At 40.4% G+C, this 21,495-nt stretch overlaps 1 protein-coding gene across 1 annotated transcript; it reads left to right on the top strand.

Moving 5' to 3' along the window:
- The first annotated feature begins 460 nt into the window (after window positions 1-460).
- On the top strand, window positions 461-6,197 carry LOC104867770 (c-Myc-binding protein-like). Its single transcript, XM_033760483.1, has 2 exons — window positions 461-593; window positions 5,818-6,197. The coding sequence occupies exons 1-2, from the start codon at window positions 461-463 to the stop codon at window positions 6,195-6,197; spliced, it is 513 nt and encodes a 170-aa protein (XP_033616374.1).
- The last annotated feature ends 15,298 nt before the right edge of the window (window positions 6,198-21,495 follow it).

Genomic DNA, 21,495 nt, shown 5'->3' on the forward strand with positions numbered 1-21,495 from the left:
ATATATATATATATAATTTTTTTTTGCAGCTGCTCCATATGCCCTACCCTAGCCACCTCACCAACAGCTGGTAGCTTACTGTTTCTTCAAGAAGAAAGTAGACTTTAATGCTGTAAATTTGAGCTGTAGAGCTAAGACTTGCTTACTGGTGAGCTATGAAACCTGTTGCTTTTTTCCCAGAGTCTGATAGCAGTGACTGTGGTCCAGGGAGCTTTCCTCCTACCACCAGTGTAGGCAGCAGGTATGGTTCTGGCCCCACCCCATCCCACTGTGCTCCTTTGAAGCCAATGTGCCTCCCTCGCCTCCATGCCAGAGGGATGATGCAGGGGAGAACATAGAAATGCTTGGCCCTAGAGTTGAGCCACTAGGTTAGGATGGTGCAAATGACACAGTGTTGAAGATGTTTTAAGCACTACCAGCCAAATTCAGAAACTCTGTTCACAGTTATCCTACCAGCATCATGAGGCTAACTGTAAAGCGTGGGGCCCAGAATGAGAGCAAAGAAAGGGGGCAGCAGCTTTCCCTTGGGCAGTACACTGGCGTGAAGGCAAAGTGGGGTCAAGTGATAGCCAATTGCAACTCTGATGAGGGAGGTGAGCGGGGAGTGTTGATTTTCTGGTGGTAACCAAGTGATATGTTGGTGGGAATGATGCTCAGCCCTCCCTCTCTCCCTCCCTCCCTCCCTTCCAGGGAAAAAGAGCAAAGATTCAAAGTAAGCATGACACTAGTTGGTTTACCAGTGTTCCTTCCAAGGAGACATATATTTTTTAATAAACGATAGTTGCAATGAACTGTGGCTCAGAGACCTTCTTGAAGCAGCCGAGTGGTGTGGTGGGGGGGGCCTCAACAGTGGGGAGGATTCGATCTTTGCCTTGAGACAAAAGGCCCTCTCAGGAGGACAGTCCTTGGGATGGGTGGGTGTGGCTCCTGGGTGGTCACAGGTCCTTTGTGAAAGTGCTATGTTCAGTCTTCTAGCCTGGCCCAGAAAAGCATCAGCTTTTGAGGGGTCCACTTTCTTGGCGGTGAAATATGGCATTTTTCTAAAAGCTACACAAGGTGGGGAGATGCCTACTGCAACTAAGGTGCGTGACAGAAAAAGCAGTGATAAAAATGGTCAGCAAATTCTGCCTGCCAGCTGCCAGTGATTCCAAGAATGAGGATGTAATGGGCCCAGGTCGAAGATGGCAGCCACATCCCTGCTGCCTTCCAGAAGAGCAGAGGTGCTTGGAAGGTATTTCTGACATGGCTGATGCCACTGCAGCTTGTATGGAGTGCTGCCATAATTACGGCCAAGAGCCATGACTGAATGAATGAGCACCCAGAAGTATGTGGGTCAAGCTCCAGGGAGGACAGTTGCTCTCAGTTGTTTGTGGCACTTTGTGGTGTATGACAGTGACAGTGAACCTATGGCACACGTGCTGCAGTGAGCTTTTTGTATCATGGAAAGCTCTAAAAGATTCACCAGCACTGGGGTATGGGCTCCTACTTTCCCACATTCTCTCTGCTAGAAAGCAGCCCCACAGAAAGGAGGCTCCAAGAGTCCTCTAGGAGTTGTAAGGAAATTTAGCTCCAAATGCAAGGGGAACAAAGATCTTGCCTATAATCACACTGTACTGATACTATCTTCACAGCTGATATCCTTAGAGGAAGTACCGGTGAAGAAAAGCTCGCTCCAGCATGAGAGGCTGAGCAGCTTGGACACACCGAAGGGAGGCCCACCAGTCAGGGACCTGTCTTCATCAGGAGCTAACATGGGTCCCCTTTCAGTTCTACTGCTGATGCTACAGCTGATCTGTATCTTCGCTTCAAATCAGAAGAACCTCATGCAGTGATTCCCATGATTAAATAAAACTTTATTCAAACAAATGACCACCTTTATCTTAGGTTGAAAGTATTTTCCTAGAAATTAGCTAATGAAAGCAAAAATCTTTGTCTGAAGCCAGTGTGGATGTTGAAGGGCTCAAAAATGAAGCTAATAAGGACGCAGAAAAAAGTAGGGATTGAGATGCAGGATTGGGAGAAGCTGAGCAAAAACAAGATGGGATTGAGAAGGGCCTCTGGGCTTGAGCAGAAAGATCACTAGTAAAGGCCACCAGAACACTTTCTGCAGGGACAATACCTGCCTGACGCCAACCACAGAAGCCATGGTATCAGAGAGCCTGTAGCAGGCAGGAAGAACAGGTGTTCAGACCACTGCTTTCTCAAGTCAGTTGACTTGCTGAAGTCCAAAGCAAGCCTGGGAGCCAACTGTTGGGCTTCGATGGGGCTGTGGCCATCATCCAGTCTCACTATTCCCAAGTTTTGCCTTTTATTGTGTTGAGGATTTCATGGTCTCCGTTCCATTGAACTTTTTGCCCATTTAGTCATTTCCTTGGCATCTCTAGGACATTTTCTTATCATTACAAATAACTGTCTGAAGCTCAACTTCCAATTTCCTCAAAAGCTTCTTTTTTGCCCCTTCACTTATGGTAGAACTGGCTCTGCACACCTCAGTTCCTCCTCATTAAACAGGGTGTTAATCCCTGTTTATTGAAAAAAGCCAGCACTTCAGCAACGAAGCCCAAACTAGATGTTATCTGCAGAGCTGGTCCAAACCGTTATGCTCCGGGCGATGCACACCGGGACATTTTTCCACATTCTGTTGAATGAATTGACTGCACACTTCTTCCCAGGCAGGCTAACCACAAGTTGCTACCACGTCTGAGAAGTGTCAAGTGGGTTGCTTGAAGAATATGGCAAGAGGATGCCCTGACTGGCCTTGCTATCACCTGAGGGGGCCTCTCAGCCACCCTTGGGAACAGCTGACCAGTGGTCCCCCTGTTCCCTACAGAGAAAGTCCAGGCTCCTTGGCATGGCCCTTCTTGCAGGCTCTGGTTCCCCCCCCCCACTTCAATCTTCTGCCCTCAGCCCCTCTGTAGGAGCCATCTAAATTTTGTGAATGCACTGCAACCCTTGAGCTGTGGCTCCTCCTTTTCAGTCCATAGGTGCCCTCACTGTAGCCTCATCTTGCTTAACTGGAAGACTCAATACCTTTTCTGAACCACCTCGCCTCCCCCTCCTGCACCAGAGGCAGAATTGACCTTCCTTCCTTTGTATTCCTTTGACATCACTATCAGCTCACTTTCATTTCCTGCTTGCCATGTGCTAGGCACTACACTAATAGCTCTATGGGGTAGGTGCCCTTATTGTCCCTGTTTACCAGATAAGGAACCTGAGGCACAGGCTTGTCACATGTGATTGAAAAGTATGATGACTGTTCAATTCATTACAGTAAAACACACATTGCCATTAATCCCCCTCAGAATGCTCCCTCTCACTTTGAACATATCCCACCCTTGTCACTTTCTGAAGCAGTTCTGGAAGTGCCCTTTCATGAGGCCTTTGGCTGTGCTGTTGCGGCTGCCTTGATGTCCTGATTGATTAAAGATGTTTAACTTTTATGGTCATTTTAACGTTGGGGAAGAGCCAGATTCAGTGAATAAGGTGGATGAAGACATTATGAGCCCGCCTTTCCATTGGATGGCGCTCAGTGGCGGCATTCACCACATTTTTGATCATAGCTCAGATACAAAGGAGAACTTTCAGAACTGCTTCAAAAAGTGGCAAGAATGATGGGATAAGTGTGTTTGTGGGGAGGGTGAGTTTTCTGCAGGGATTAATGACAATATCTTTCACTGTAAAATTTTATTTAAATATTCACGGTATATCTTGATCATTCCGTGTAAGTTACAGAATTGTCTGGCTGCAGCTTGCGGTGCACCCCTAGTCTGTCAGTTTGCCATACTTACAACACTGTCCTACCCTCATCTCTACTCCTGTCTCCCTCTCTAGCCTCCTCTTTCTTTTTTGTTTTTGGTACTTGGGCCTGAACTCAGGCTCTTGGGATTGAACGTGCACCGAGCTAGATCTCCATCTCTTTTTATTTTTCATTTCGAGATGGTCTTGCCAAGTCACTATGTTGCCTGGTTTGAGGTTGACCTTGGGATCCCCTTGCCTAGCTTCCCAGAGTGCTGGGACTATACGCATATGCCACAGGCCTGGTTTAGCCTCCATTTCGAGAGCAAACTTTCGATCAGTGGTGGCAAATGATGTCACATGTGCCACAGTTGGCTGTTTGTCATTAAAAGCTCTCTGAGGTTTGCCTTCACTGCGATCTTACCCGCAAATCCTCAGCAGCTAGTGCACTGTCCACCATAGGGCAGGTTCTTGGGAAAGAAGAGCTGCACTAGGATTGGCTAGGCCCTGAGGGACGTGATCGGACTACATCCAAGCCTGTGGGGAGCATGAATTGATTTATTTCCATGGCTCTTTACACCTTCCACTGGGGTCTTGGCTCCAGCCTGCGCGGCCTCTTTTTCAACATGCTGTCATTCAGTTCTATTCTTTTCTTTTCCCTCTGCTTTCTTCTCACTTACCCAGAGTTGAATTGTTCACCTATCCCAAGCTCCATACTGACCCGTGTTCCACACAAATCTCAGCAGAAATTTACCCAGCATTAAAAGCCCTCAAGGGATACGAAGATGCTAAGTCCCTGTTCTCCCAGTCCCTGTCTACAGGCTCCTTCAGTCTGCAGCTCTGACTTTGCCCTCTCGAAGTTCCATTGTTCCGTGTCCAAAATGTTGATTATTCACACCTTCGGTGTAGTCCATTGTTGTCATTGTCATGGCCCTTATCCTTGTAATCAGAGCTCCTGTTTGGGGAGCACTTACTGTGCTTGGTGCTGGAAGGACATGGACAAAACAAATACAGTTCCGTTCCCAAGGAGCTTATAATGTAGAAAGGGAGTGTCAAGGAAGTAAATGAGTACAGAGCAACACATTAGGGCAAAGGGGATCAAGGAAATGCACAGGATGCACTGACAGAGGCCACAGTGTGTGTGTGTGGGGGGTCTGCTTAGAAAAGACACCTGGGGAAGGCTTCTCTGAAGAGGTGACATTCAGGTTTGACCTGCAGTATCAGCAGAATGGGAGGGCAGCTAAAGTAGGCTGTGGGGAGGGAAGGATTGATTTCACACCCTGGCCCTAAGCTGCTTTTGCCAGTTACCTCCTGCTATTTCTCACCAAACCAATGCAGAGTCCCCACCTCTTTCCTTTGGAGTAAGCTCTGTCTGGAGTGTTTCCAGGCCCCATCTCTCATAACGAAGCCCTGCAAGCTCCAGCTCAAATGTCACCTATTACGATGACATTGCTGATCACTCCAGAGGTGCTCCCCCCTGCTGCTCTCACATTACCCTAGCTTCACTGAACCTACTCTGTCCCTCCTTACTTAGTAGCTGTTTGGTCTTTTTCAGCTAAACAAAAAACAAGTAGGCTGGGATTACATCTGCCCTGCCTTTCTGCCTCTCAGAGCGGGTGATGATGGCCTTGCACATGACAGATGTTCAATAGACAGTTGCCTAGCTTCCCCTTTCTGGGCCTCACTGTCTTCCTTGAAAACATGAGGAAATTGGACAGATTTCAAGGGTCTCTTCTTAGCTCTCACATTTATAGAGGATGATAAAATAGTAAATTTCCAAAGGGCATGAATTATGCTGAATCCCTTGAAAAAAGAAAGTCCGTGCCTTTCTGTGAATTTGCAGTTAAAAAAAAAAGGGAAATGACAAAAGGCTTAAATGTAGCTGCCAAGGAACACGGCACTTGAGCACATTTGGTTTATACACAAACATTACACATAGGCAGGCTCAGTGCCTGCTGTGATGGAGCAAAGGATCCCTGGGAGATGCTAGAGTAGGACCAGGAGAAATTGCCTTTTCCCAGTTGGACAGTGTTCAGATCCCGAACAGCCTAAGGAAATAGAAAACTTTTCTGAGCCTGCCAGGCATAGTCTCTGGCGCTAGCTGCACCATTGCCCCTGTCACTATTGCCCATTACAAAGCCACCGACTGGAAGCACAAGCAGTTTTGGAGGGACTTGGAGAAGTCGGGGGTGCTGGACAGGCTGACCAAGGTGTTGGTCGCCTTATATGAAGAACCAGAGAAACCTAATAGTGCTTTGGATTTTTTAAAGCATCACTTAGGAGCTGCTGCCCCAGAAAATCCCGAAATTGAGTTGCTTAGCCTAGAATTGGCAGAAGTGAAAGAGAAATATGAAGCCACTGAAGAAGAAAATAAAAAACTGAAAGCAGAGCTTGCTCAGTATGAACCACCTCAGGAGGGAAAGGGTGATGAACAGGGTTCTGCTCAGTTGCAAAGACACTGAAAAATGGTTCTGTATGACTGGAATAGTTTGTAGAGTATCTAATCCTTTCTGAACCGATGCTATAATTTGTTAACATGTTAAATTCACCTATCACACTTTAAATGTTATAAACACATATACTTAGAATCACCAATAACAACTCAATATAACTTTCTTTGGGTCTTAAAGTAGGAGAATCCAAAGTAAATCCTGAAGGGAACCTAAACAGCCATCTAATTCATTAAAAGATGTTCTATTTATTAGTCTGATTAGGAGTAACAGCACTGGTTGTATTTAACCCAAGGAGGTTTAGCATGGAGCTGCTCCTTGGTTTAGTTGAGTATACGAGCACAGGTACAATCATGCTTCACAATGACGATGAGTGTTTATGTTCCCTGTAGGCAACTGGAGCAATCTGTGTGACACACGATGCTTTTGCACGGGCTCCCAGGAATTTGCTGCTCTTGCTTATATAATGCAGAACAAGTAGCTCTTCTTTGCCACCACTATGCCTTAGATAACTACTCCTGTGCCACTTTGAACTCTGACACCACTTTTTTCTTCTATGCAATCAGGCCCTATCTGATGATGTTGCCTTGCTTTGCTATGTACTTTGGTGGGTCCTAATTGCTCATTAGCCTTTGTGTTTTGTTCATTTTGCTTAATAATGCAGATTCCCTGATTGTAATTTATGTAACTTTAAACAGGATCACACTGTTACCCTGCCTTACCTAGTTGCTTAGTACAGACAGAGGTAATATAACGTTCTGGGTTCATGCGCAAGCTGGGATGAAAAGGGGATGAGCATTTATCAAGGACAATTATAGTTTATGGGTATAATCATATAGTGCTTTTCCCCCGTCAAAGTATTTTTCTAGCCTTGAATTCATTTTATGTTCATTATCCCTGTGAAGTAGGTGGAGAATATATAAGGGGAGACTGGATTCTGAGTTTTTGGGCCAAAGACCGATATTCATACAAATTATTTACTAACTGTAGAACTTTGGGCACATCGGTTAACCGCTCTGAGATTTATTTTCCTCATCTGTTAAACAAGAAGAACATCTGTGCTGCCTACCTCACAGGGTTGTTGTGAGGGTCAAATGGGAATGTATCTGAAAGATGTGTAAACGGTAAAGCACTATAGTCTTGTTAAAACAAACAAAACAAAGAAATAGAAAACTCGGAGATAAAATCACTTTTTTCAGTTGGATCAAGAAATGTTGCTGGGGAAATACAGGAACAGAGGGGCCAAAAGTAGCCCTAGAGGCTGTGGTAGGAGGTTGAGTTAACCACCTAGCCCGCACAGCGACTATTGAGATGATGGAAGGGTGGCATGCATGGGCAGCCCCAGGGGAGACTAAACCAGGCCCTTCCATCAGTGGACAACTGATTGTGCTGCACTGTGCGCCGGCTTGGTGCTCTCACGCTCCTCCTTATATTTTCCTTGATCTGGCTTTTGCTCTCACTGCTCACAGGAATTGTACCCTCAAAAGTGACTTGCAAGTCACTTGTTCTACTGTCACAGGCCCCATTCTCATCAGCCGTCCTGATAGCTGACACTATTAATCATTCTTTCCTTCTTGAACCTTTTTCCTTGGCCTCGCTGACACTCCTTTTTTGGTTTTCCTACATCTCCTTCTCCTTTACAAAAAACACATATTTTTATTAGTACCTGTTTGCAGTACACAATGATTACCTTCCTCATGGGGAGTCGGCACATGCCCTTCCTCTCCTTTCCACCCTCCTCCTTCCATCTCTTGGTCCCTTCCCTTTTACAAACGATCTGCCCATTTCCTATTATCTATCTTTTATTTTGCTCTTTATTTATATGTGGGTTTTTCACATAAAAGAAACTATGCAATATTTAAGCTTGTGTGTCTTGATTTCTTCACTTATTATGGATTCAGGGTGCATCCATTTTGCTACAAATGAATCAAATGTACCCTTCTTTTTTCCCTCATTGAGTTTATCAGTACATTTTAGGGATACAGTACAGTTACATTCATTGTTGGGATCTTGTACCTTTACATGACAGGTCTTGGTTCTCATTTTTTCCCCTTGTCCCTGCCCTCCCTTCACCCCCTCCTCCCCTCCCCATTTACAAACACTTATTTCCATTTTTTCAGTTTCTCATATTTTTTCCTCTCCCTTATTACCTTTCCCCTACCCTTCCCACTTCCACTACACCTTTAGCCCTTTTCTTCCTATTTCACATTGTCAGTTATCTCATTAGGATCTTTTGTACTATTATAGTTTTTCACACCAGAGAAACTATTCAATATTTACACATGTGTGACGTATGTATTTTACTTAGGAGTATATCCTCAATATGTATCTATTTAGCTATAAATATTTCTAGTTTCTCATTCTTTATGGCTGAGTAATATTCCATTTTATAGAAAAACCACATCTCCTTTATCCAGTCTCCAACTGATGGGCAAATGGGCTGTTTCCAAGTTTTAGCTATTACAAACTGTGCCGCTATAAACATAGATGCGCATATATCTCTGTGATATGATTCTTTTAATTCTTTTGGAAAGATACACAGCAGAGGGATGGCTGGGTCAAATCAAATGTATCCTTTATGGTAGAGTAGTACTCTATTTTGTATAAATACCAAATTTTCTTTATCCATTCATCTGTTATGGCTATATAGACTGCTTCCAAGATTTAGCTGAGTTGTTCTGCTATAAACATGAATATGTCTTTAACTTTTGGGAAGACACCTAGAAGGGGAATAGCTGAGTCAAATAGAATTTTTATTTTTAGTTTTTTGAGGAATCTCCATACTGATTTCCAAAGTGTTTTTATGAGGTTACATTCCTACCCACAATGTAGAAGCGTTTCTTTTCCCCCTACTACAGCCTTGCCAGCATTTATTATGGTATAATTTCACGATGATAGCCAGTCTTTCTGCAATAAGATGGAATCTTATTACTGTTACAATTTGCATTTCTCTAATGGCCAGAGATGTTGAACATTTTTAGTGTATCGGTCAATCATACTTCTTCTGAGAAGTGTGTACTTATTTTTCTCTGCCTCTTGCACTTTCTTCTTTTTTCTTCCCCCTTAAATGTTGGTAATGCTGATCTTGGCTCTCTTCTTTTTCCACATTGAATTCATTGGTGATTTTCTGACTTTAGCATTCATACAACTCCCCAAACCTTCACCCACCCAGACTTGAAAACCTTGAAGTGCCTCTGATTGTGTCCTTGCAACAGTCCCTGCTCCCACTTCCACTGTTTTCATTGCCATTGTCCCAATTTAATTCTTTAATTTTTTTCATTTGTTCCACAAATACAGAAGTATGTGTCAGGCCTTAGGGATACAACAGTGAGCAAATGAATATGCTCCCTGTCCTAATAGAGCTTACTCTCTCAGAAGTAATCAGACACTAAACAGTCACACAAATATATACTTACTAACAGCTAGGTTAGTCTAATGAAAAGTGTGGGGCTTTATCAAAGGGTGAAATAGAGAAATTACAGTCGCCTCCAAATTAGTCTTCCTTCCTCCACACCTCTACACTCTACTTTCTCCAGTCCAATTTACCCACTTTGGCCCAAATTCATATTCCCAAGGTCCATTTTTGACCCTGCCACTTCCTAGCACAAATGTCTTCAATGGTTAAGCTGGGAATGAGGACATGAGCCTGTAGTCCAAGTTAGCAGGGAGGCTGAGGTATGAGGGTAGCTTGAGTCCAGGAGTTCAAGGCCAGCCTGGGCAACATAGTGAGACCTGGGCTCAAACCAAAACAAAACAAAAAACAAGCATCACTTTGATGGATGATGCAATACCAATATGGTCCAAGCTCCTCAGCCAGAGTGAAGATCCTCCAACCTACCTTTTAAATCTTTCCCCCACTAATCCTCTTTAAGCAGTTTATGCTGCCAAATATACCATCCCTCACTCAGACACCACCAAACTGTTTCTTTTGCTTAGAAGACCCTTCCCCTCATTCTTTATGTACAAGTCATATATATCATTAAAACCTAGCTCAATTTCTGTACAAAGCATTTCCTGATCTCTCTCAAATTTTCTTCTTGCTATCATAGCACTCATCATCTATCTTTAATGTTTCAGTTGCTCTAATACAATGAATGTGAGCCCAGCTTCTTTCCCTATCAGACCATAAGCTCATGGAGGGCTGCATCAGGTCTAAACCACAGTCATTCATTGCTTAGATAGGCAGATGAATGAATGAGCAAAAAAATGAGTGAATGAATAATCATTACTGGCTTCTGACTGATGTTGTGGAAGGGGCTGTAGGTATGCAGCTATGACTGTTGTCTTTGATCGTGTATTCTCACTGCCATTTAGCAGAGAGCTGTGGGAAAACTCAAATCAAACAAATGCTGCCATTTTCACCTGCCTCCAACTCTTACTATAACAAGTTTTCCTACTCTAGGGATGAGTGGCCTTCACCAAAGGAGCCATAGAAATCTCCAAGGACTATGAAGTGTGGGCAGAAAATTCAAGGACTGGGGGAGACCAGGTGGTGTTTTCTTTTCTTCTTACAGAAGAAAACTAATACTTCAGAATAGAAAAATATATATATACAGAAGATGAAATGGCTGTCTTTAGAGATGGAATTTTAGAATAGGATTTGTTTTATCTGGAGCATCTTTTAAAATACTGGATTGCTAGGCTGTTGGCTAGGGACACAGTTCTCTATGATAACTGAGAAAAATGTGTTTACCCAGAGCTTTGCTCATCTGATAAAGAGAACTTTAAATTGAAAATGGAAGGGAAAGAAGAAAAGTGCCCTGATAATACTGAAGTCAATTGCTATGGATGATACCAGATAGAGCAGTATGCACAGCACTGTGGGAAGTAGCCATCAAGCTCAGAAGGATATATCTGGGAAAAGAGTCAGAAACAGACCTTGCAGCTTCCACTGCTTATGTATCATCACACAGCCCATGCATTAGGTTTATCCATATAAAATTGCCAATATGCAACTCCTTGATCTACAGAAATGGTAATTCCATATGGCTCAACCTAACAGTATACAGTGAACTTAAAATATTAAGGTAACACATACCAGCTAAGAGGTGCCACTAAGACCTGAACAAATGCAACTTTAAGTAGAGTTGGGCATTAGAAAAAGAACATTATTAGCTCCGGGTGTGGTGGCACAGGCCTGTAATCCCAGCACTCAGGAGGCTGAGGCAGGAGGATTGCTGTGACTCGAGACCAACCTGGGCTACATAGTGAGTTCCAGGTCAGTCTCAACTACAAAGTGAGATCCTGTCTCAAAAAAAAAAAAAAAAGAAAGAAAAGAAAAGAAAAAGAACATTATTGAGAAGGCATCCTTTGGAATGGGAAGTGAAATTGTGCTATCTGCACAGAAATCCAGAAAGGTGAGACAGAGCCCTCAACAGAGTTCTGGCTAAGAAATAAAGAGAATGGGAGAGGAGTCACACAGTGAAGTACATGGCATGCCACGACTCTACTGAGTGGCCAATATGAATGATGTACCTAGGCATGGTAGCACATGCCCGTAATCCCAGCACTCAGGAGGCTGAGGCAGGAGGATCATCTTGAGTTCGAGACCAGCCTGGGCTACATAGCAAGTTCAAGGACAGTAAAAAAAAAAAAAAAAAAAAAAACAAAAAAAAAAAAAAAAAAAAAAAAAAAAAAAGATTTGTTCCTGATGGAGGCAGATCCCAGAAATTGCATAGAGCAAGATACAGCAGCAATGAGGACCTTTGGTCGGAATTGCTGTGAGATTCATCTGCCTAAAAGCAGAATGTTTAGAAATTGTTTTTAAAATTTTTGTTGATACCTCTTTTCAGTACAAAATTACTACATTCATTGTTGGGGAATGGTACATGCACATAATATCTCAATTCTTTTTATCCCTTTTCCTCCTATCCCCCCTTTTGCCAGCATCGTATTTATTTATCTTATAAGTCCTTATAAAGTTGATTATCATACATACAGATTAGCAATCAGGCCAACAGGCAAAAAATATGTAAAACACATAAGAAAATTATAGTATGTCAAGATATACTTTTAGATGCGTTGTCCATACTGGATTGAAATAACTTTTTTGCTCACTTTTTTCTTCTGTTATCTGTCTTTTATTTTGTAATTTGTATATATATTGAGTTTCTCATATGAGAGAAACCACGCAATATTTAAGCTTGTGTGTCTGAGTTACTTCACTTAACATTATGGTCTCAAGACGAGTCCATTTTCCTACAAATGACTCACGTTTACTTTTGTTTATAGCAGAGGAGTACCCCTTTGTGTAAAATACCACACTTTATCCATTCATCTGTTGATGGACATATAGGCTGCTTCCAAGATTTAGCTTTTATGAACTGTGCTGCTACAAATGAGGGTGTGCACGCATCCCTCTAATATGATGTCTTTAACTCTTTTGGAAAGACATCTGAAAGGGGAATAGCTGAGTCTAATGGATTTTCTACTTATTTATTTAGTTTTAGGTTTAGTTTTTTGAGGAATCTCTATCCTGATTTTCATAGTGGTTATATTAGTTCACGGTCCCACCAACATTGAGGATGGGTTCTTTTCTCCCCACAGTCTCACTAACATTTGTTATTGGTTGATGTCTTGATGATAGTCATTATTTCTGGAATGAAATGGAATCTCAGTGTTGTTTTAATTTGCATTTCTTCAATGGCTAGGGATGATGAACATTTTTTCATGTATTTATTGAACATTTGTATTTATGTAACATTTGTAGATGAAGTCATCTAAGCAATGTCTATTCATTTCATATGCCTATTTTTTGATTAGGCCTTTAAATTTTGAAATCTAATTTTTTGTTATTTACATATTTGAAATATTAGTCCTTTGTCTGATCAATAGCTGGAAAAACTTTTTTCCCATTCTGTAGGTTGTTTCTTCACTCTGTTTCCTTTGCCATGTAGAAGCTTTTTAATTTGATGTGATCACATATATTGATACTTGGTATTATTTCTTGTGCAACTGGGGTTCTGTTCAGAAAGTGTTGCCTACACTGATGTCTTGAAGAATTTTACCTATTTTGTCTTCTAGCAGATTAAGTGTTTCTGTTCTATTTGTAGATATTTGATCCATTTTTATTTTAGTTTAGTGCATGGTGAGAGATATATGTCTAGGTTCAACCCTTAGCATATAGATAGTCAGTTTTCCTAGCACTATTTGTTAAAAAGGATATCTTCCCTCCAGTGAAAAGATTTGGCCCTTTGTCAAAGATAAGGTAGCTGTGTGTTCCTGGAGTTGTTTCTATATTGATCTATAAACCTGTTTTGTGTGTGTCTGTGTGTGTGTGTTATTTTTTGCTGTTTTGTTTGCTGTTTTTATCATGTAGCTTTGTAGTATTTCTTGATGTCAAGGATCATGATGCCTCCACCTTGCATTTGTTAGCCAGAATTGTTTTCACTATTCTAAGTCTCTTCTGGTTCCATATGAATTTTAGGATTGCTTTCTCTAGTTCTGTATGAAATGCTATTGGTATTTTGATTGAGATTGCATTAAATCTGTATAACAGTTTTGGTAAAGTTTGCTATTGGCGTATAGGAATGCTATTGATTTTGGAGTGATGACTTTGTATTCTGCCATGCTACTGAATTTGGTTATTAATCTTAGGAGTTTTTTGGTAGAGTTTGGATTTCTATGTTGATCATGTTATATGCAAAAAATGATAATTTAACTCTTTTCTTTCCTACCACTTTTATTTCTTTCTCTTGTCTAATTGTTCTAGATAATGTTTCAAGAACAAGAGTGGTGATAGTGGACACCCTTTTCTTCTTGATTTTAGAGGGAAAGCTTTCAGCTTCTCTCCATTTCATCTAATGTTGGCTATTGGTTTGTTATAGGTGGGTGGTTTTTATCAGAGTGAAATAAAGACCTTTTCCTTTTTTTCAAAGTTTATATTATTAATGGATATTGGATTTTGTTAAATGCTTTTTCTTCATCTATTACGAGATCATGTAATTTTTGTCCATGCTTGTCTTTATGTGGTGTATTACATTTATTGATTTCTGTATATTGAACCATCCCTTCATCTCTGAGATGAATCCTACTTGGTTACAATGTATGATCTCTTTGATAATTTCCAGCATTGTGTTTGCCAGTATTTTATTGAGGATTTTTGCATCTATGTTCATTAAAGAGATTGGCCTGTAGCTCTCTTTTTTGATTGGGTTCTTTTCTGGTTGTGGAGTAAGGATAATGACTGGTAGAACTGCTTCCCTTTTGGTTTTATTAAAAAATTTGAAGAGTAGTGGCATGAGATCTTCTGTAAAGTTCTTGTAGAATTCAGCAGTGAATCCATCAGGACCTGGGCTTTTCTCAATTGGTAGTTTTAAAAATTACTTCTTCAATTTTACTGATTATTTGGATCATTCAGGATTTTTATATCTTCTTGGTTCAGCAGTGGCTGTTCATATGTATCTAGGAAACTTTCCATTTCTTCTGAATTTCATATTTTATTAGAGCATAGTTTGTCAAATTAGTAAGCTATGATCTGGATTTTGGCAGAATCTGTTATGATTCTGCCATTTTCATTTCTAATTGCATGGATTTGGGTCTTTTTTTTCTTATTTTGGTAAGATTGGATAAAGGTTTGTTTAATCTTTCAAAGAACCAGCTCTTTGATTCATTGATTCTTTTTATGTTTTAGTCTCAATTCTATTAATTTCTGATCTGATCATTACAATTTCTTTCCTTCATTAGCCTTGGGTTTGGATTGTCCTTGTTTTTCTAGGACCTTGATATGCATTAATAGGTTATTTATTTGAGCTTGCTCTATTTATCTGATGAGGGAGTTCACAGCTATAAACTTTCCTCTTAGGACTGCTTTCACTTTGTCCCATAGTATGTCATACTGCAATATTGTTCGATTATAGAAACTGTCTAATTTCTTCTTTAATTTTATCTATGACCCCGTTGATTACTCAAGAAAGTATTATTTAATTTCCATATATTTTCATAGTTTCTGTGGTATCTTTTGCCATTGATTTCTAGTTTCATTGCACTATGATCCAATAATATGCATGGGATAATTTCAATTCTTTTGCATTTACTTCAAGATGCTTTCTGGGCTAATATATGGTCTATTTTGGAGACAGTCCCATATGTTGATGAGAAGAATGTGTATTCTGTTATTGTTGGATGGAACACTGCAGATATCTGTTAAGACAATTTGTTTGAATGTTTGGTTCAACTCTGATATTTCTTTGTTGATCTGTTCATTTGTGTTTATAATTCTTAACTCTTCCTGTTTAATTGTTTCCTTTACCAATATGTAGTGATCTTCTTTGTCTCTTCTGGTAAGTATTAACTAGAAATTCACTTTGTCTGAAAGGGTAGCAACTCCTGCTTTTTGGGGGTTCTGCTGCATAGAATATTGTTTTACATCCTTTGAATTTTAATCTTTGAGGTGTTTTAATTAAATTTTTTTGTATATTGCATATTTTTGGATTTTTTTCTTGATCCATTGTGCCAATCTGTGTCTTTTGATTGAGGAATTGAGATCATTCACATTGAGAGTTATTACTGAGAGCTATTGACTTATTCTGGTGATTGCATTATTTTCCTGCTGCCAATTTCCTTATTTTTTCCTTTTTGCTTAGCTGCTAATCCCACCAGGTGTATTTATTCTTTTTGATGTATTGACATTATTGGCTTCATTGTATTTTTCTTAGATATCCTTGAGGATTTTTTTTATAATGCTGGTTTGGTGGCCATGAATTTCTAGAGGTGCTCCTTGATATGGAAATGCCTTATTTCTCTACCTTTAAAGAAAAATCTTGCAGGATACATAAGTCAGGGTTGGAAATTGTTATGTTTTAACACTTGAAACACTTCAATCCAAACCCTCTTGGCCTTTAAGGTTTGTGTAGAGAAGTCTACTGTAATTCTAATGGATTTACTTTTATATGTGATTTGTTGCTTTTCTTTAACAGCTTTACAGATTTCTCCCTGCAATGGATTTCTGGTACTTTGAGTGTAATATGGAGTGTTAACAGGCTCTCTTTCTGTCGAGGCTCTTTGTGTTTCTATATGCCTCAGTTATCAGTATGCATATTTCTTTCCCTATATTTGGGGAGTTTTCCACCATTATTTTTGTCAAGAGGTGTTTTGTCTTCTGATTTTTCATTTCTTTCAATTATTCTTAGATTAGTCTTCTTTTGTCATCTATCAGTCATTAGATCCATTTTTCATATTCCCTTGTTGCTTTTAAGGTGACTTTGTATAGTTGGTCTTTGAAGGTGTCACTGTCTTTTAGTTCTGAAACTGCCTTCACATTGGTCAGCTGTGCTGCCCATACTTTCAATATGATTTTTAACCTAATTTCTGATTGAGACCTTTTCATGTACTCTAATTCTTCGGTAAGCTGATCATTCATGTTTTATATAATTTCATTGAGGTCATCTATGTTTTCATTTGTGTGTTCTGGAAGCTCCTGCATCCTTTTGGTTATCACTTCCATTATCTGTTTAGCTATATCTTCTTTAATCCCACTGAGTAGCTCTTTGGTCTTTTTTCTAACCTCCTCTGTTATCTGTTTGACTAATTTGGGTGTGTGGCTATTCTGCCTTTTTGTGCTGCCTGCATTGGTTTTGGGGGAGTTGTGAGTTTGGGGAGGCGTTGTGTTGCCTTGTCTTCTCATGTTTCTATTGCTTTTGTTTGTTTGTTTGCTTGTTTCATTTTGTGCTGAGGCTTGTGGCAGCTTATAGTCTAAAGACTTTGTTGCTGGCATAGAGACCCTTCTAGTTGCTTCTCAGTGATATATTAGGGCATGTCTAAGTATAATCTTTTGCCATAGCCCCAAGATCCAATCACCTGGGTTAATGTGGGAGGGGAAAATGCAGCATAGTTAGCCCAGCACCAAGTTCTCTGGGAATGTACTTCAGTATTGTTAACATCACAAAGGTAATCTGAGTGTTGGTTTACAGAGAACTAGCAACAATTTTGCAACCTTGTTAATATCAGGTGAATCAGCTATAGTAGTATCATCCAAGAAAAGTAGATATTAACATAAAGAACCAATTATATTCCACCCTTAATCCTAGAGAAAAATCCTCAATTATGGTATTAACGTTAAGATAAACCAAGTATTTACTCATAGCTAATATATACTAAATGTAACAACTGTATCTCCATGAATGGTACAAAAGAATTCAAGAGTAATTTTACAAAGTTAACTATTAAAAGATGAACAAAGCTTATGGTTATATAATTTTTAAATGTGGGGTTTAGGAATGGGGGTATGCAAGAGGAAACCTTTGAAACCTTAAACTCTATGATATGAGGAGAGAGAAATGGTACAAACAATCTTATTGGGGAGTAGAAAAGTCTTTATAGAATTAGGCAAAGATAAGAGAAAAAACTGGCAAGAAGCAGATAAAAAGGAAAATGGGAAAAAAGGAAAGAAATTATATAGAGAATAAAATAAGAGAGAAATAAATAAAGGGATATAAATTAAATGGGAGATGAACACAAAAAATTTTTTTAAAGGAAAGAAAGATAAGAAGCAAGGCAGAGGGGCAAAGGAAAATTTCCCAAGCCCCAGGGAACTGGTGAAAAAGGAAGGAGGGAAAAGAGGAAGAGAAAGAGTAAAACAAAACAAAACAAAAAAGCAAACTAAAACAATGCACCCACAAAAAACAAAAACAGAAAAGCAAAAGCATGCAAATAAACAGAAACAAAAATCCAGAAGAAAAAAAAAAAAGAAACAAATTTTTCTATGATTTCAAATGCACGGTTTTCTTCTGAGATCTTTAATTTTGGGGCAGTGTCCAAATCAAGATGTGCCCCTGCTTACACTGGTAGATAAAGAAGGTAGTTAGATCCCAGATCCATGCTGGATGCAATCACCAGCAGGCAGTAGGATTAGGCTGAGGGTGCCAATTCTGCAACTTTCAAATCCATGGCATTTCAGGTGGAGCCTGGCCTCTGGCCATGGGGCTAGGACCTAAATCCTTTAGTTTAAACCCCTCCTAGTGTCTCTTGCCAGCCTATGGTTCCATGACCACAGCTGTCTTCCATGGTTGTCCCTCACCCAGTCACTGTGGGAGCATAACATTGGAAGCTCTAAAATAAAGCCAACCCATGGCTGCTCTCAGTCCTAGGTTCAGTCAGTCCCTTCCAGGAACAGTGTCTGACCACTCTCTCCAGATGCTATGACAGGCACTTGAACTGGGGTCATTCACCAGCACTTTAAGCAGACAGCATCCACTGGTCTGTCCCACGGCTGCATTTCTCCCTGAAGGCCTTTGGAAACCACTGCTTTCACTTTGTAGATTGGTCTTCCTTTCTTGTGAGCCAAGAGCCAGGAACCAAGGAGAAAGTGTAGATTGTTTCTTCCTTTTTCTGCATATATTCTTTTTCTTCAATTTCTCTGTAGGCTCCAATTTTCCTGTCCGATTCTTCCTGGGTTCCAGGGTTCCATCTACCTCCTTCTTTTCTTTCCCAAGTTGTTCTTTTCCAGTGTCTGGATTCTAAATCTTAGAGAGGTTGAGTTGTGGTTGCTTACTACTCTGCCATTTTCGTGGGATTCCCTTAGAAATGCTTTACTTGTCTTCCTGACAATATCATCCCTCAGAAAGTAAACAACAAAAGGGAATGCTTATTATTCATTACCAGATTCTGACCCATAGCAAATAGCCAATTGCCAAAGTGGAAACTTGAAGAGTGACTATATTATCTCAGAGTTTGTGAGCGCACAGGGCTGGGCATAATAAAATATTTTGCCCCCGAATTTAAGAAGGCAATTTGAAAGTTTGTAGAATAAAAAGGTGGCATGAAGGCAAGGAAAGAGCACAGGCACAACAGATCTGGCTTTAAGTCAGAGCTATGGCATTGATCAGCCAGCCATATTACCTTGAAGAGAGGGAGGAAAAGAGGGAAAAGGGAGAGAAGGAGACAGAAAAGGAAGGGAATGGATGAACAGTGGCATGGAATCTCCTTCTGAGGGTTGACAATTAATGGCACATGTATTAGTGCTTAGCATTTAGTAGGTATGCATCAATTGTTAGTTTTCTTGTAGGTTTTATTTGGCTGCCCTCCCAAAAGTGTTGAAATGCTGGTAAAAATTAAATTCTCAGCAGAACCCAAAGGTACATGCCTGAAAGTCCAGCTACTCTGGATGCTGAGGCAGGAGAATCACAAATTCAAAGCCAGCCTGGGCAATGTAGTGTGACTTTGTCTCAAAAATTTAAAAAGGGGGTAGGGGGTATAGCTCAGTGGTACACCATCTGCCTAGCATGCTCGAGGCCCTGAGTTCAATCTCCAGCACTAAAAACCCCTAAATTATGACCATATCCTTGTGAATTCTTTAACGAAGAAGTGAAAAGAGAGGTATCTAATGACAATGATGCAAATGCACAAAGGTCTTTGATGATGAGACACTGAAAATGTGGAAAGAAAAGCATCTGCCACACTCATGTCAGGAAGGCCTGACTCAAAGGGGGCCAATTTGGGGAATAAGAAAAAGAGCCTATTTATAGCTTTGAAATAAATCAAGGAAGTTCAAATGTCAGGGCAAATAGTATGCTTTGTTTTAATTATAATTAGGTTTTCAACAATTATAGAAATTATTAGGTACACATAAAAATTCTAATAATACCACAGATATAGAATGAAAAATAAAATTCTGTAATGCTTGCAAGATTACAAAAAAGGCATCCTTTAATTTTTACTTTGCTTTGGTCTTCTCTGCCAGCCAAACTGCCCACTAGGTTAGAAATACATTGGCAGGAGGCAGCTGAGAGGCTAAAAAGTGTAAGAAAGCACCAAAGTACTTGTAATGATTTTGAGTCTCTTGGCCTAGACAAATTATGTGTCCAGCTGTTAAAAGAAGCTACAGATGAAATCCCTGAACTTGTGTCTTTAACCTTTGGAGAAGTGTGGGGAATAAGAGATGTGAGACATGTGGAGAAGTGCACATGCTCATTTTTTAAGAAAGAGAATATGGATTTTACAAACTTTAGAGAGAGGTTTCATCTTAATCTCTGGCGAATTTCTAGAATCTATCATTGGAAGGGATGGTTTGCCTGAGAGCGCTTAGAAGGAAACGCGTAGTCATAGAAAACTGCATTACAATAGCTCTACTCAAACTCAGCTCATTTCTTTTCTGAAATTAGCTTAGTTAGTTAAGTAGTGGTGCTGCAGCAACAAACCTGGGTCCTTAAACTGACAAAACATTTATGATGTCCTTGTAGAAAAGTTGGAAAAATGTAAATAGTACAGTTATTGCTTGGGCAAGTGATCAACCTCAAGTTTGCTAATGGTGGATGAATGTTCATCTTATTTATATACTAGTTTGTGATCTGCTGCCTCCACTAAAATTTAAGCTCATTGATTGGGAGACAGTGTCCTTATTCCTTACTCTTTTATCCATAGTATCCATGGCAGTGCCCGGTCCGTAGTAGAAAGAGTTCAGGAAGTGTTTTTGCCTGCATGAATGAACCTGGAGGTAAAACCGAAAAGTATGCCACCAAGCTCTGTCTCCGCCCTCTGCTGCTCAGTATTCTTTTATCATTTGTTTAGTTAAAGGAACCAGCAGCATACTAACCAACCATGGATACAATGTCACCCTGAAAAGGATAGCATAATAAGGACAGACTCTGTATCCTCAAAGAATCACTGGCAAGAACAATGTAATACTGATGTGTGTATGAATGTATGTGTTTATTTTGAGGTGCCCAGCCTCTGAAAAATTTAAATAGATATAAAAAACTGGAAGTACAAGAGGACACATTAATTAATGGAAATATATGGGGGGAAAACACTTAGATGTTTGTATTTATTTCTTCAACAAATATTTACTGAAAGTGCCAGGTACTATATAGGATATAGGATATAGGGATATAGGATAGCGAGGAAAACATCCCATTCTGCCCTCCTAGAGCTAAAAGACTATTGGAGAAAGAAGACATTAATAAAAGCATTCCACAAACAAATGTATATCCACAAACTGAAGATGCAAACAAGCATATAACAAGAGAAACTGGTCAAGCCAGAGAGGGAAGCTGTCTCTGAGGAGCTGACCCAGAGCTGACTTATCAAAGCAGGAGGAAACTAAGGTGGAGTCAGGGGAGGTAGAGAGAAAGTCCAGTGAGGCAGCCATACGAAGGGTCTGCTTAGGTGCTACGGTGGTCTCTTTCCCTTCCTATCAACAGAGGCTGGGGCAAGAATGAGGGCTGGGATTGGGGCTCAGCTACAGACTCAGTTCTCTTGCTCTCTGGACAGGGTGCTGTGCAGAAATGTTGGCCTACCCCGGGACCCTCTTGGACAGGATAGTGGGGTTAGAGTTGAGGAGTTGGACACATGACTGGGAGTCTAGGGTCATACA

Source organism: Fukomys damarensis, unplaced genomic scaffold, assembly GCF_012274545.1.
Source record: "Fukomys damarensis isolate Sample0158 unplaced genomic scaffold, DMR_v1.0_HiC HiC_scaffold_39, whole genome shotgun sequence".
Lineage (NCBI taxonomy): Eukaryota > Metazoa > Chordata > Mammalia > Rodentia > Bathyergidae > Fukomys > Fukomys damarensis.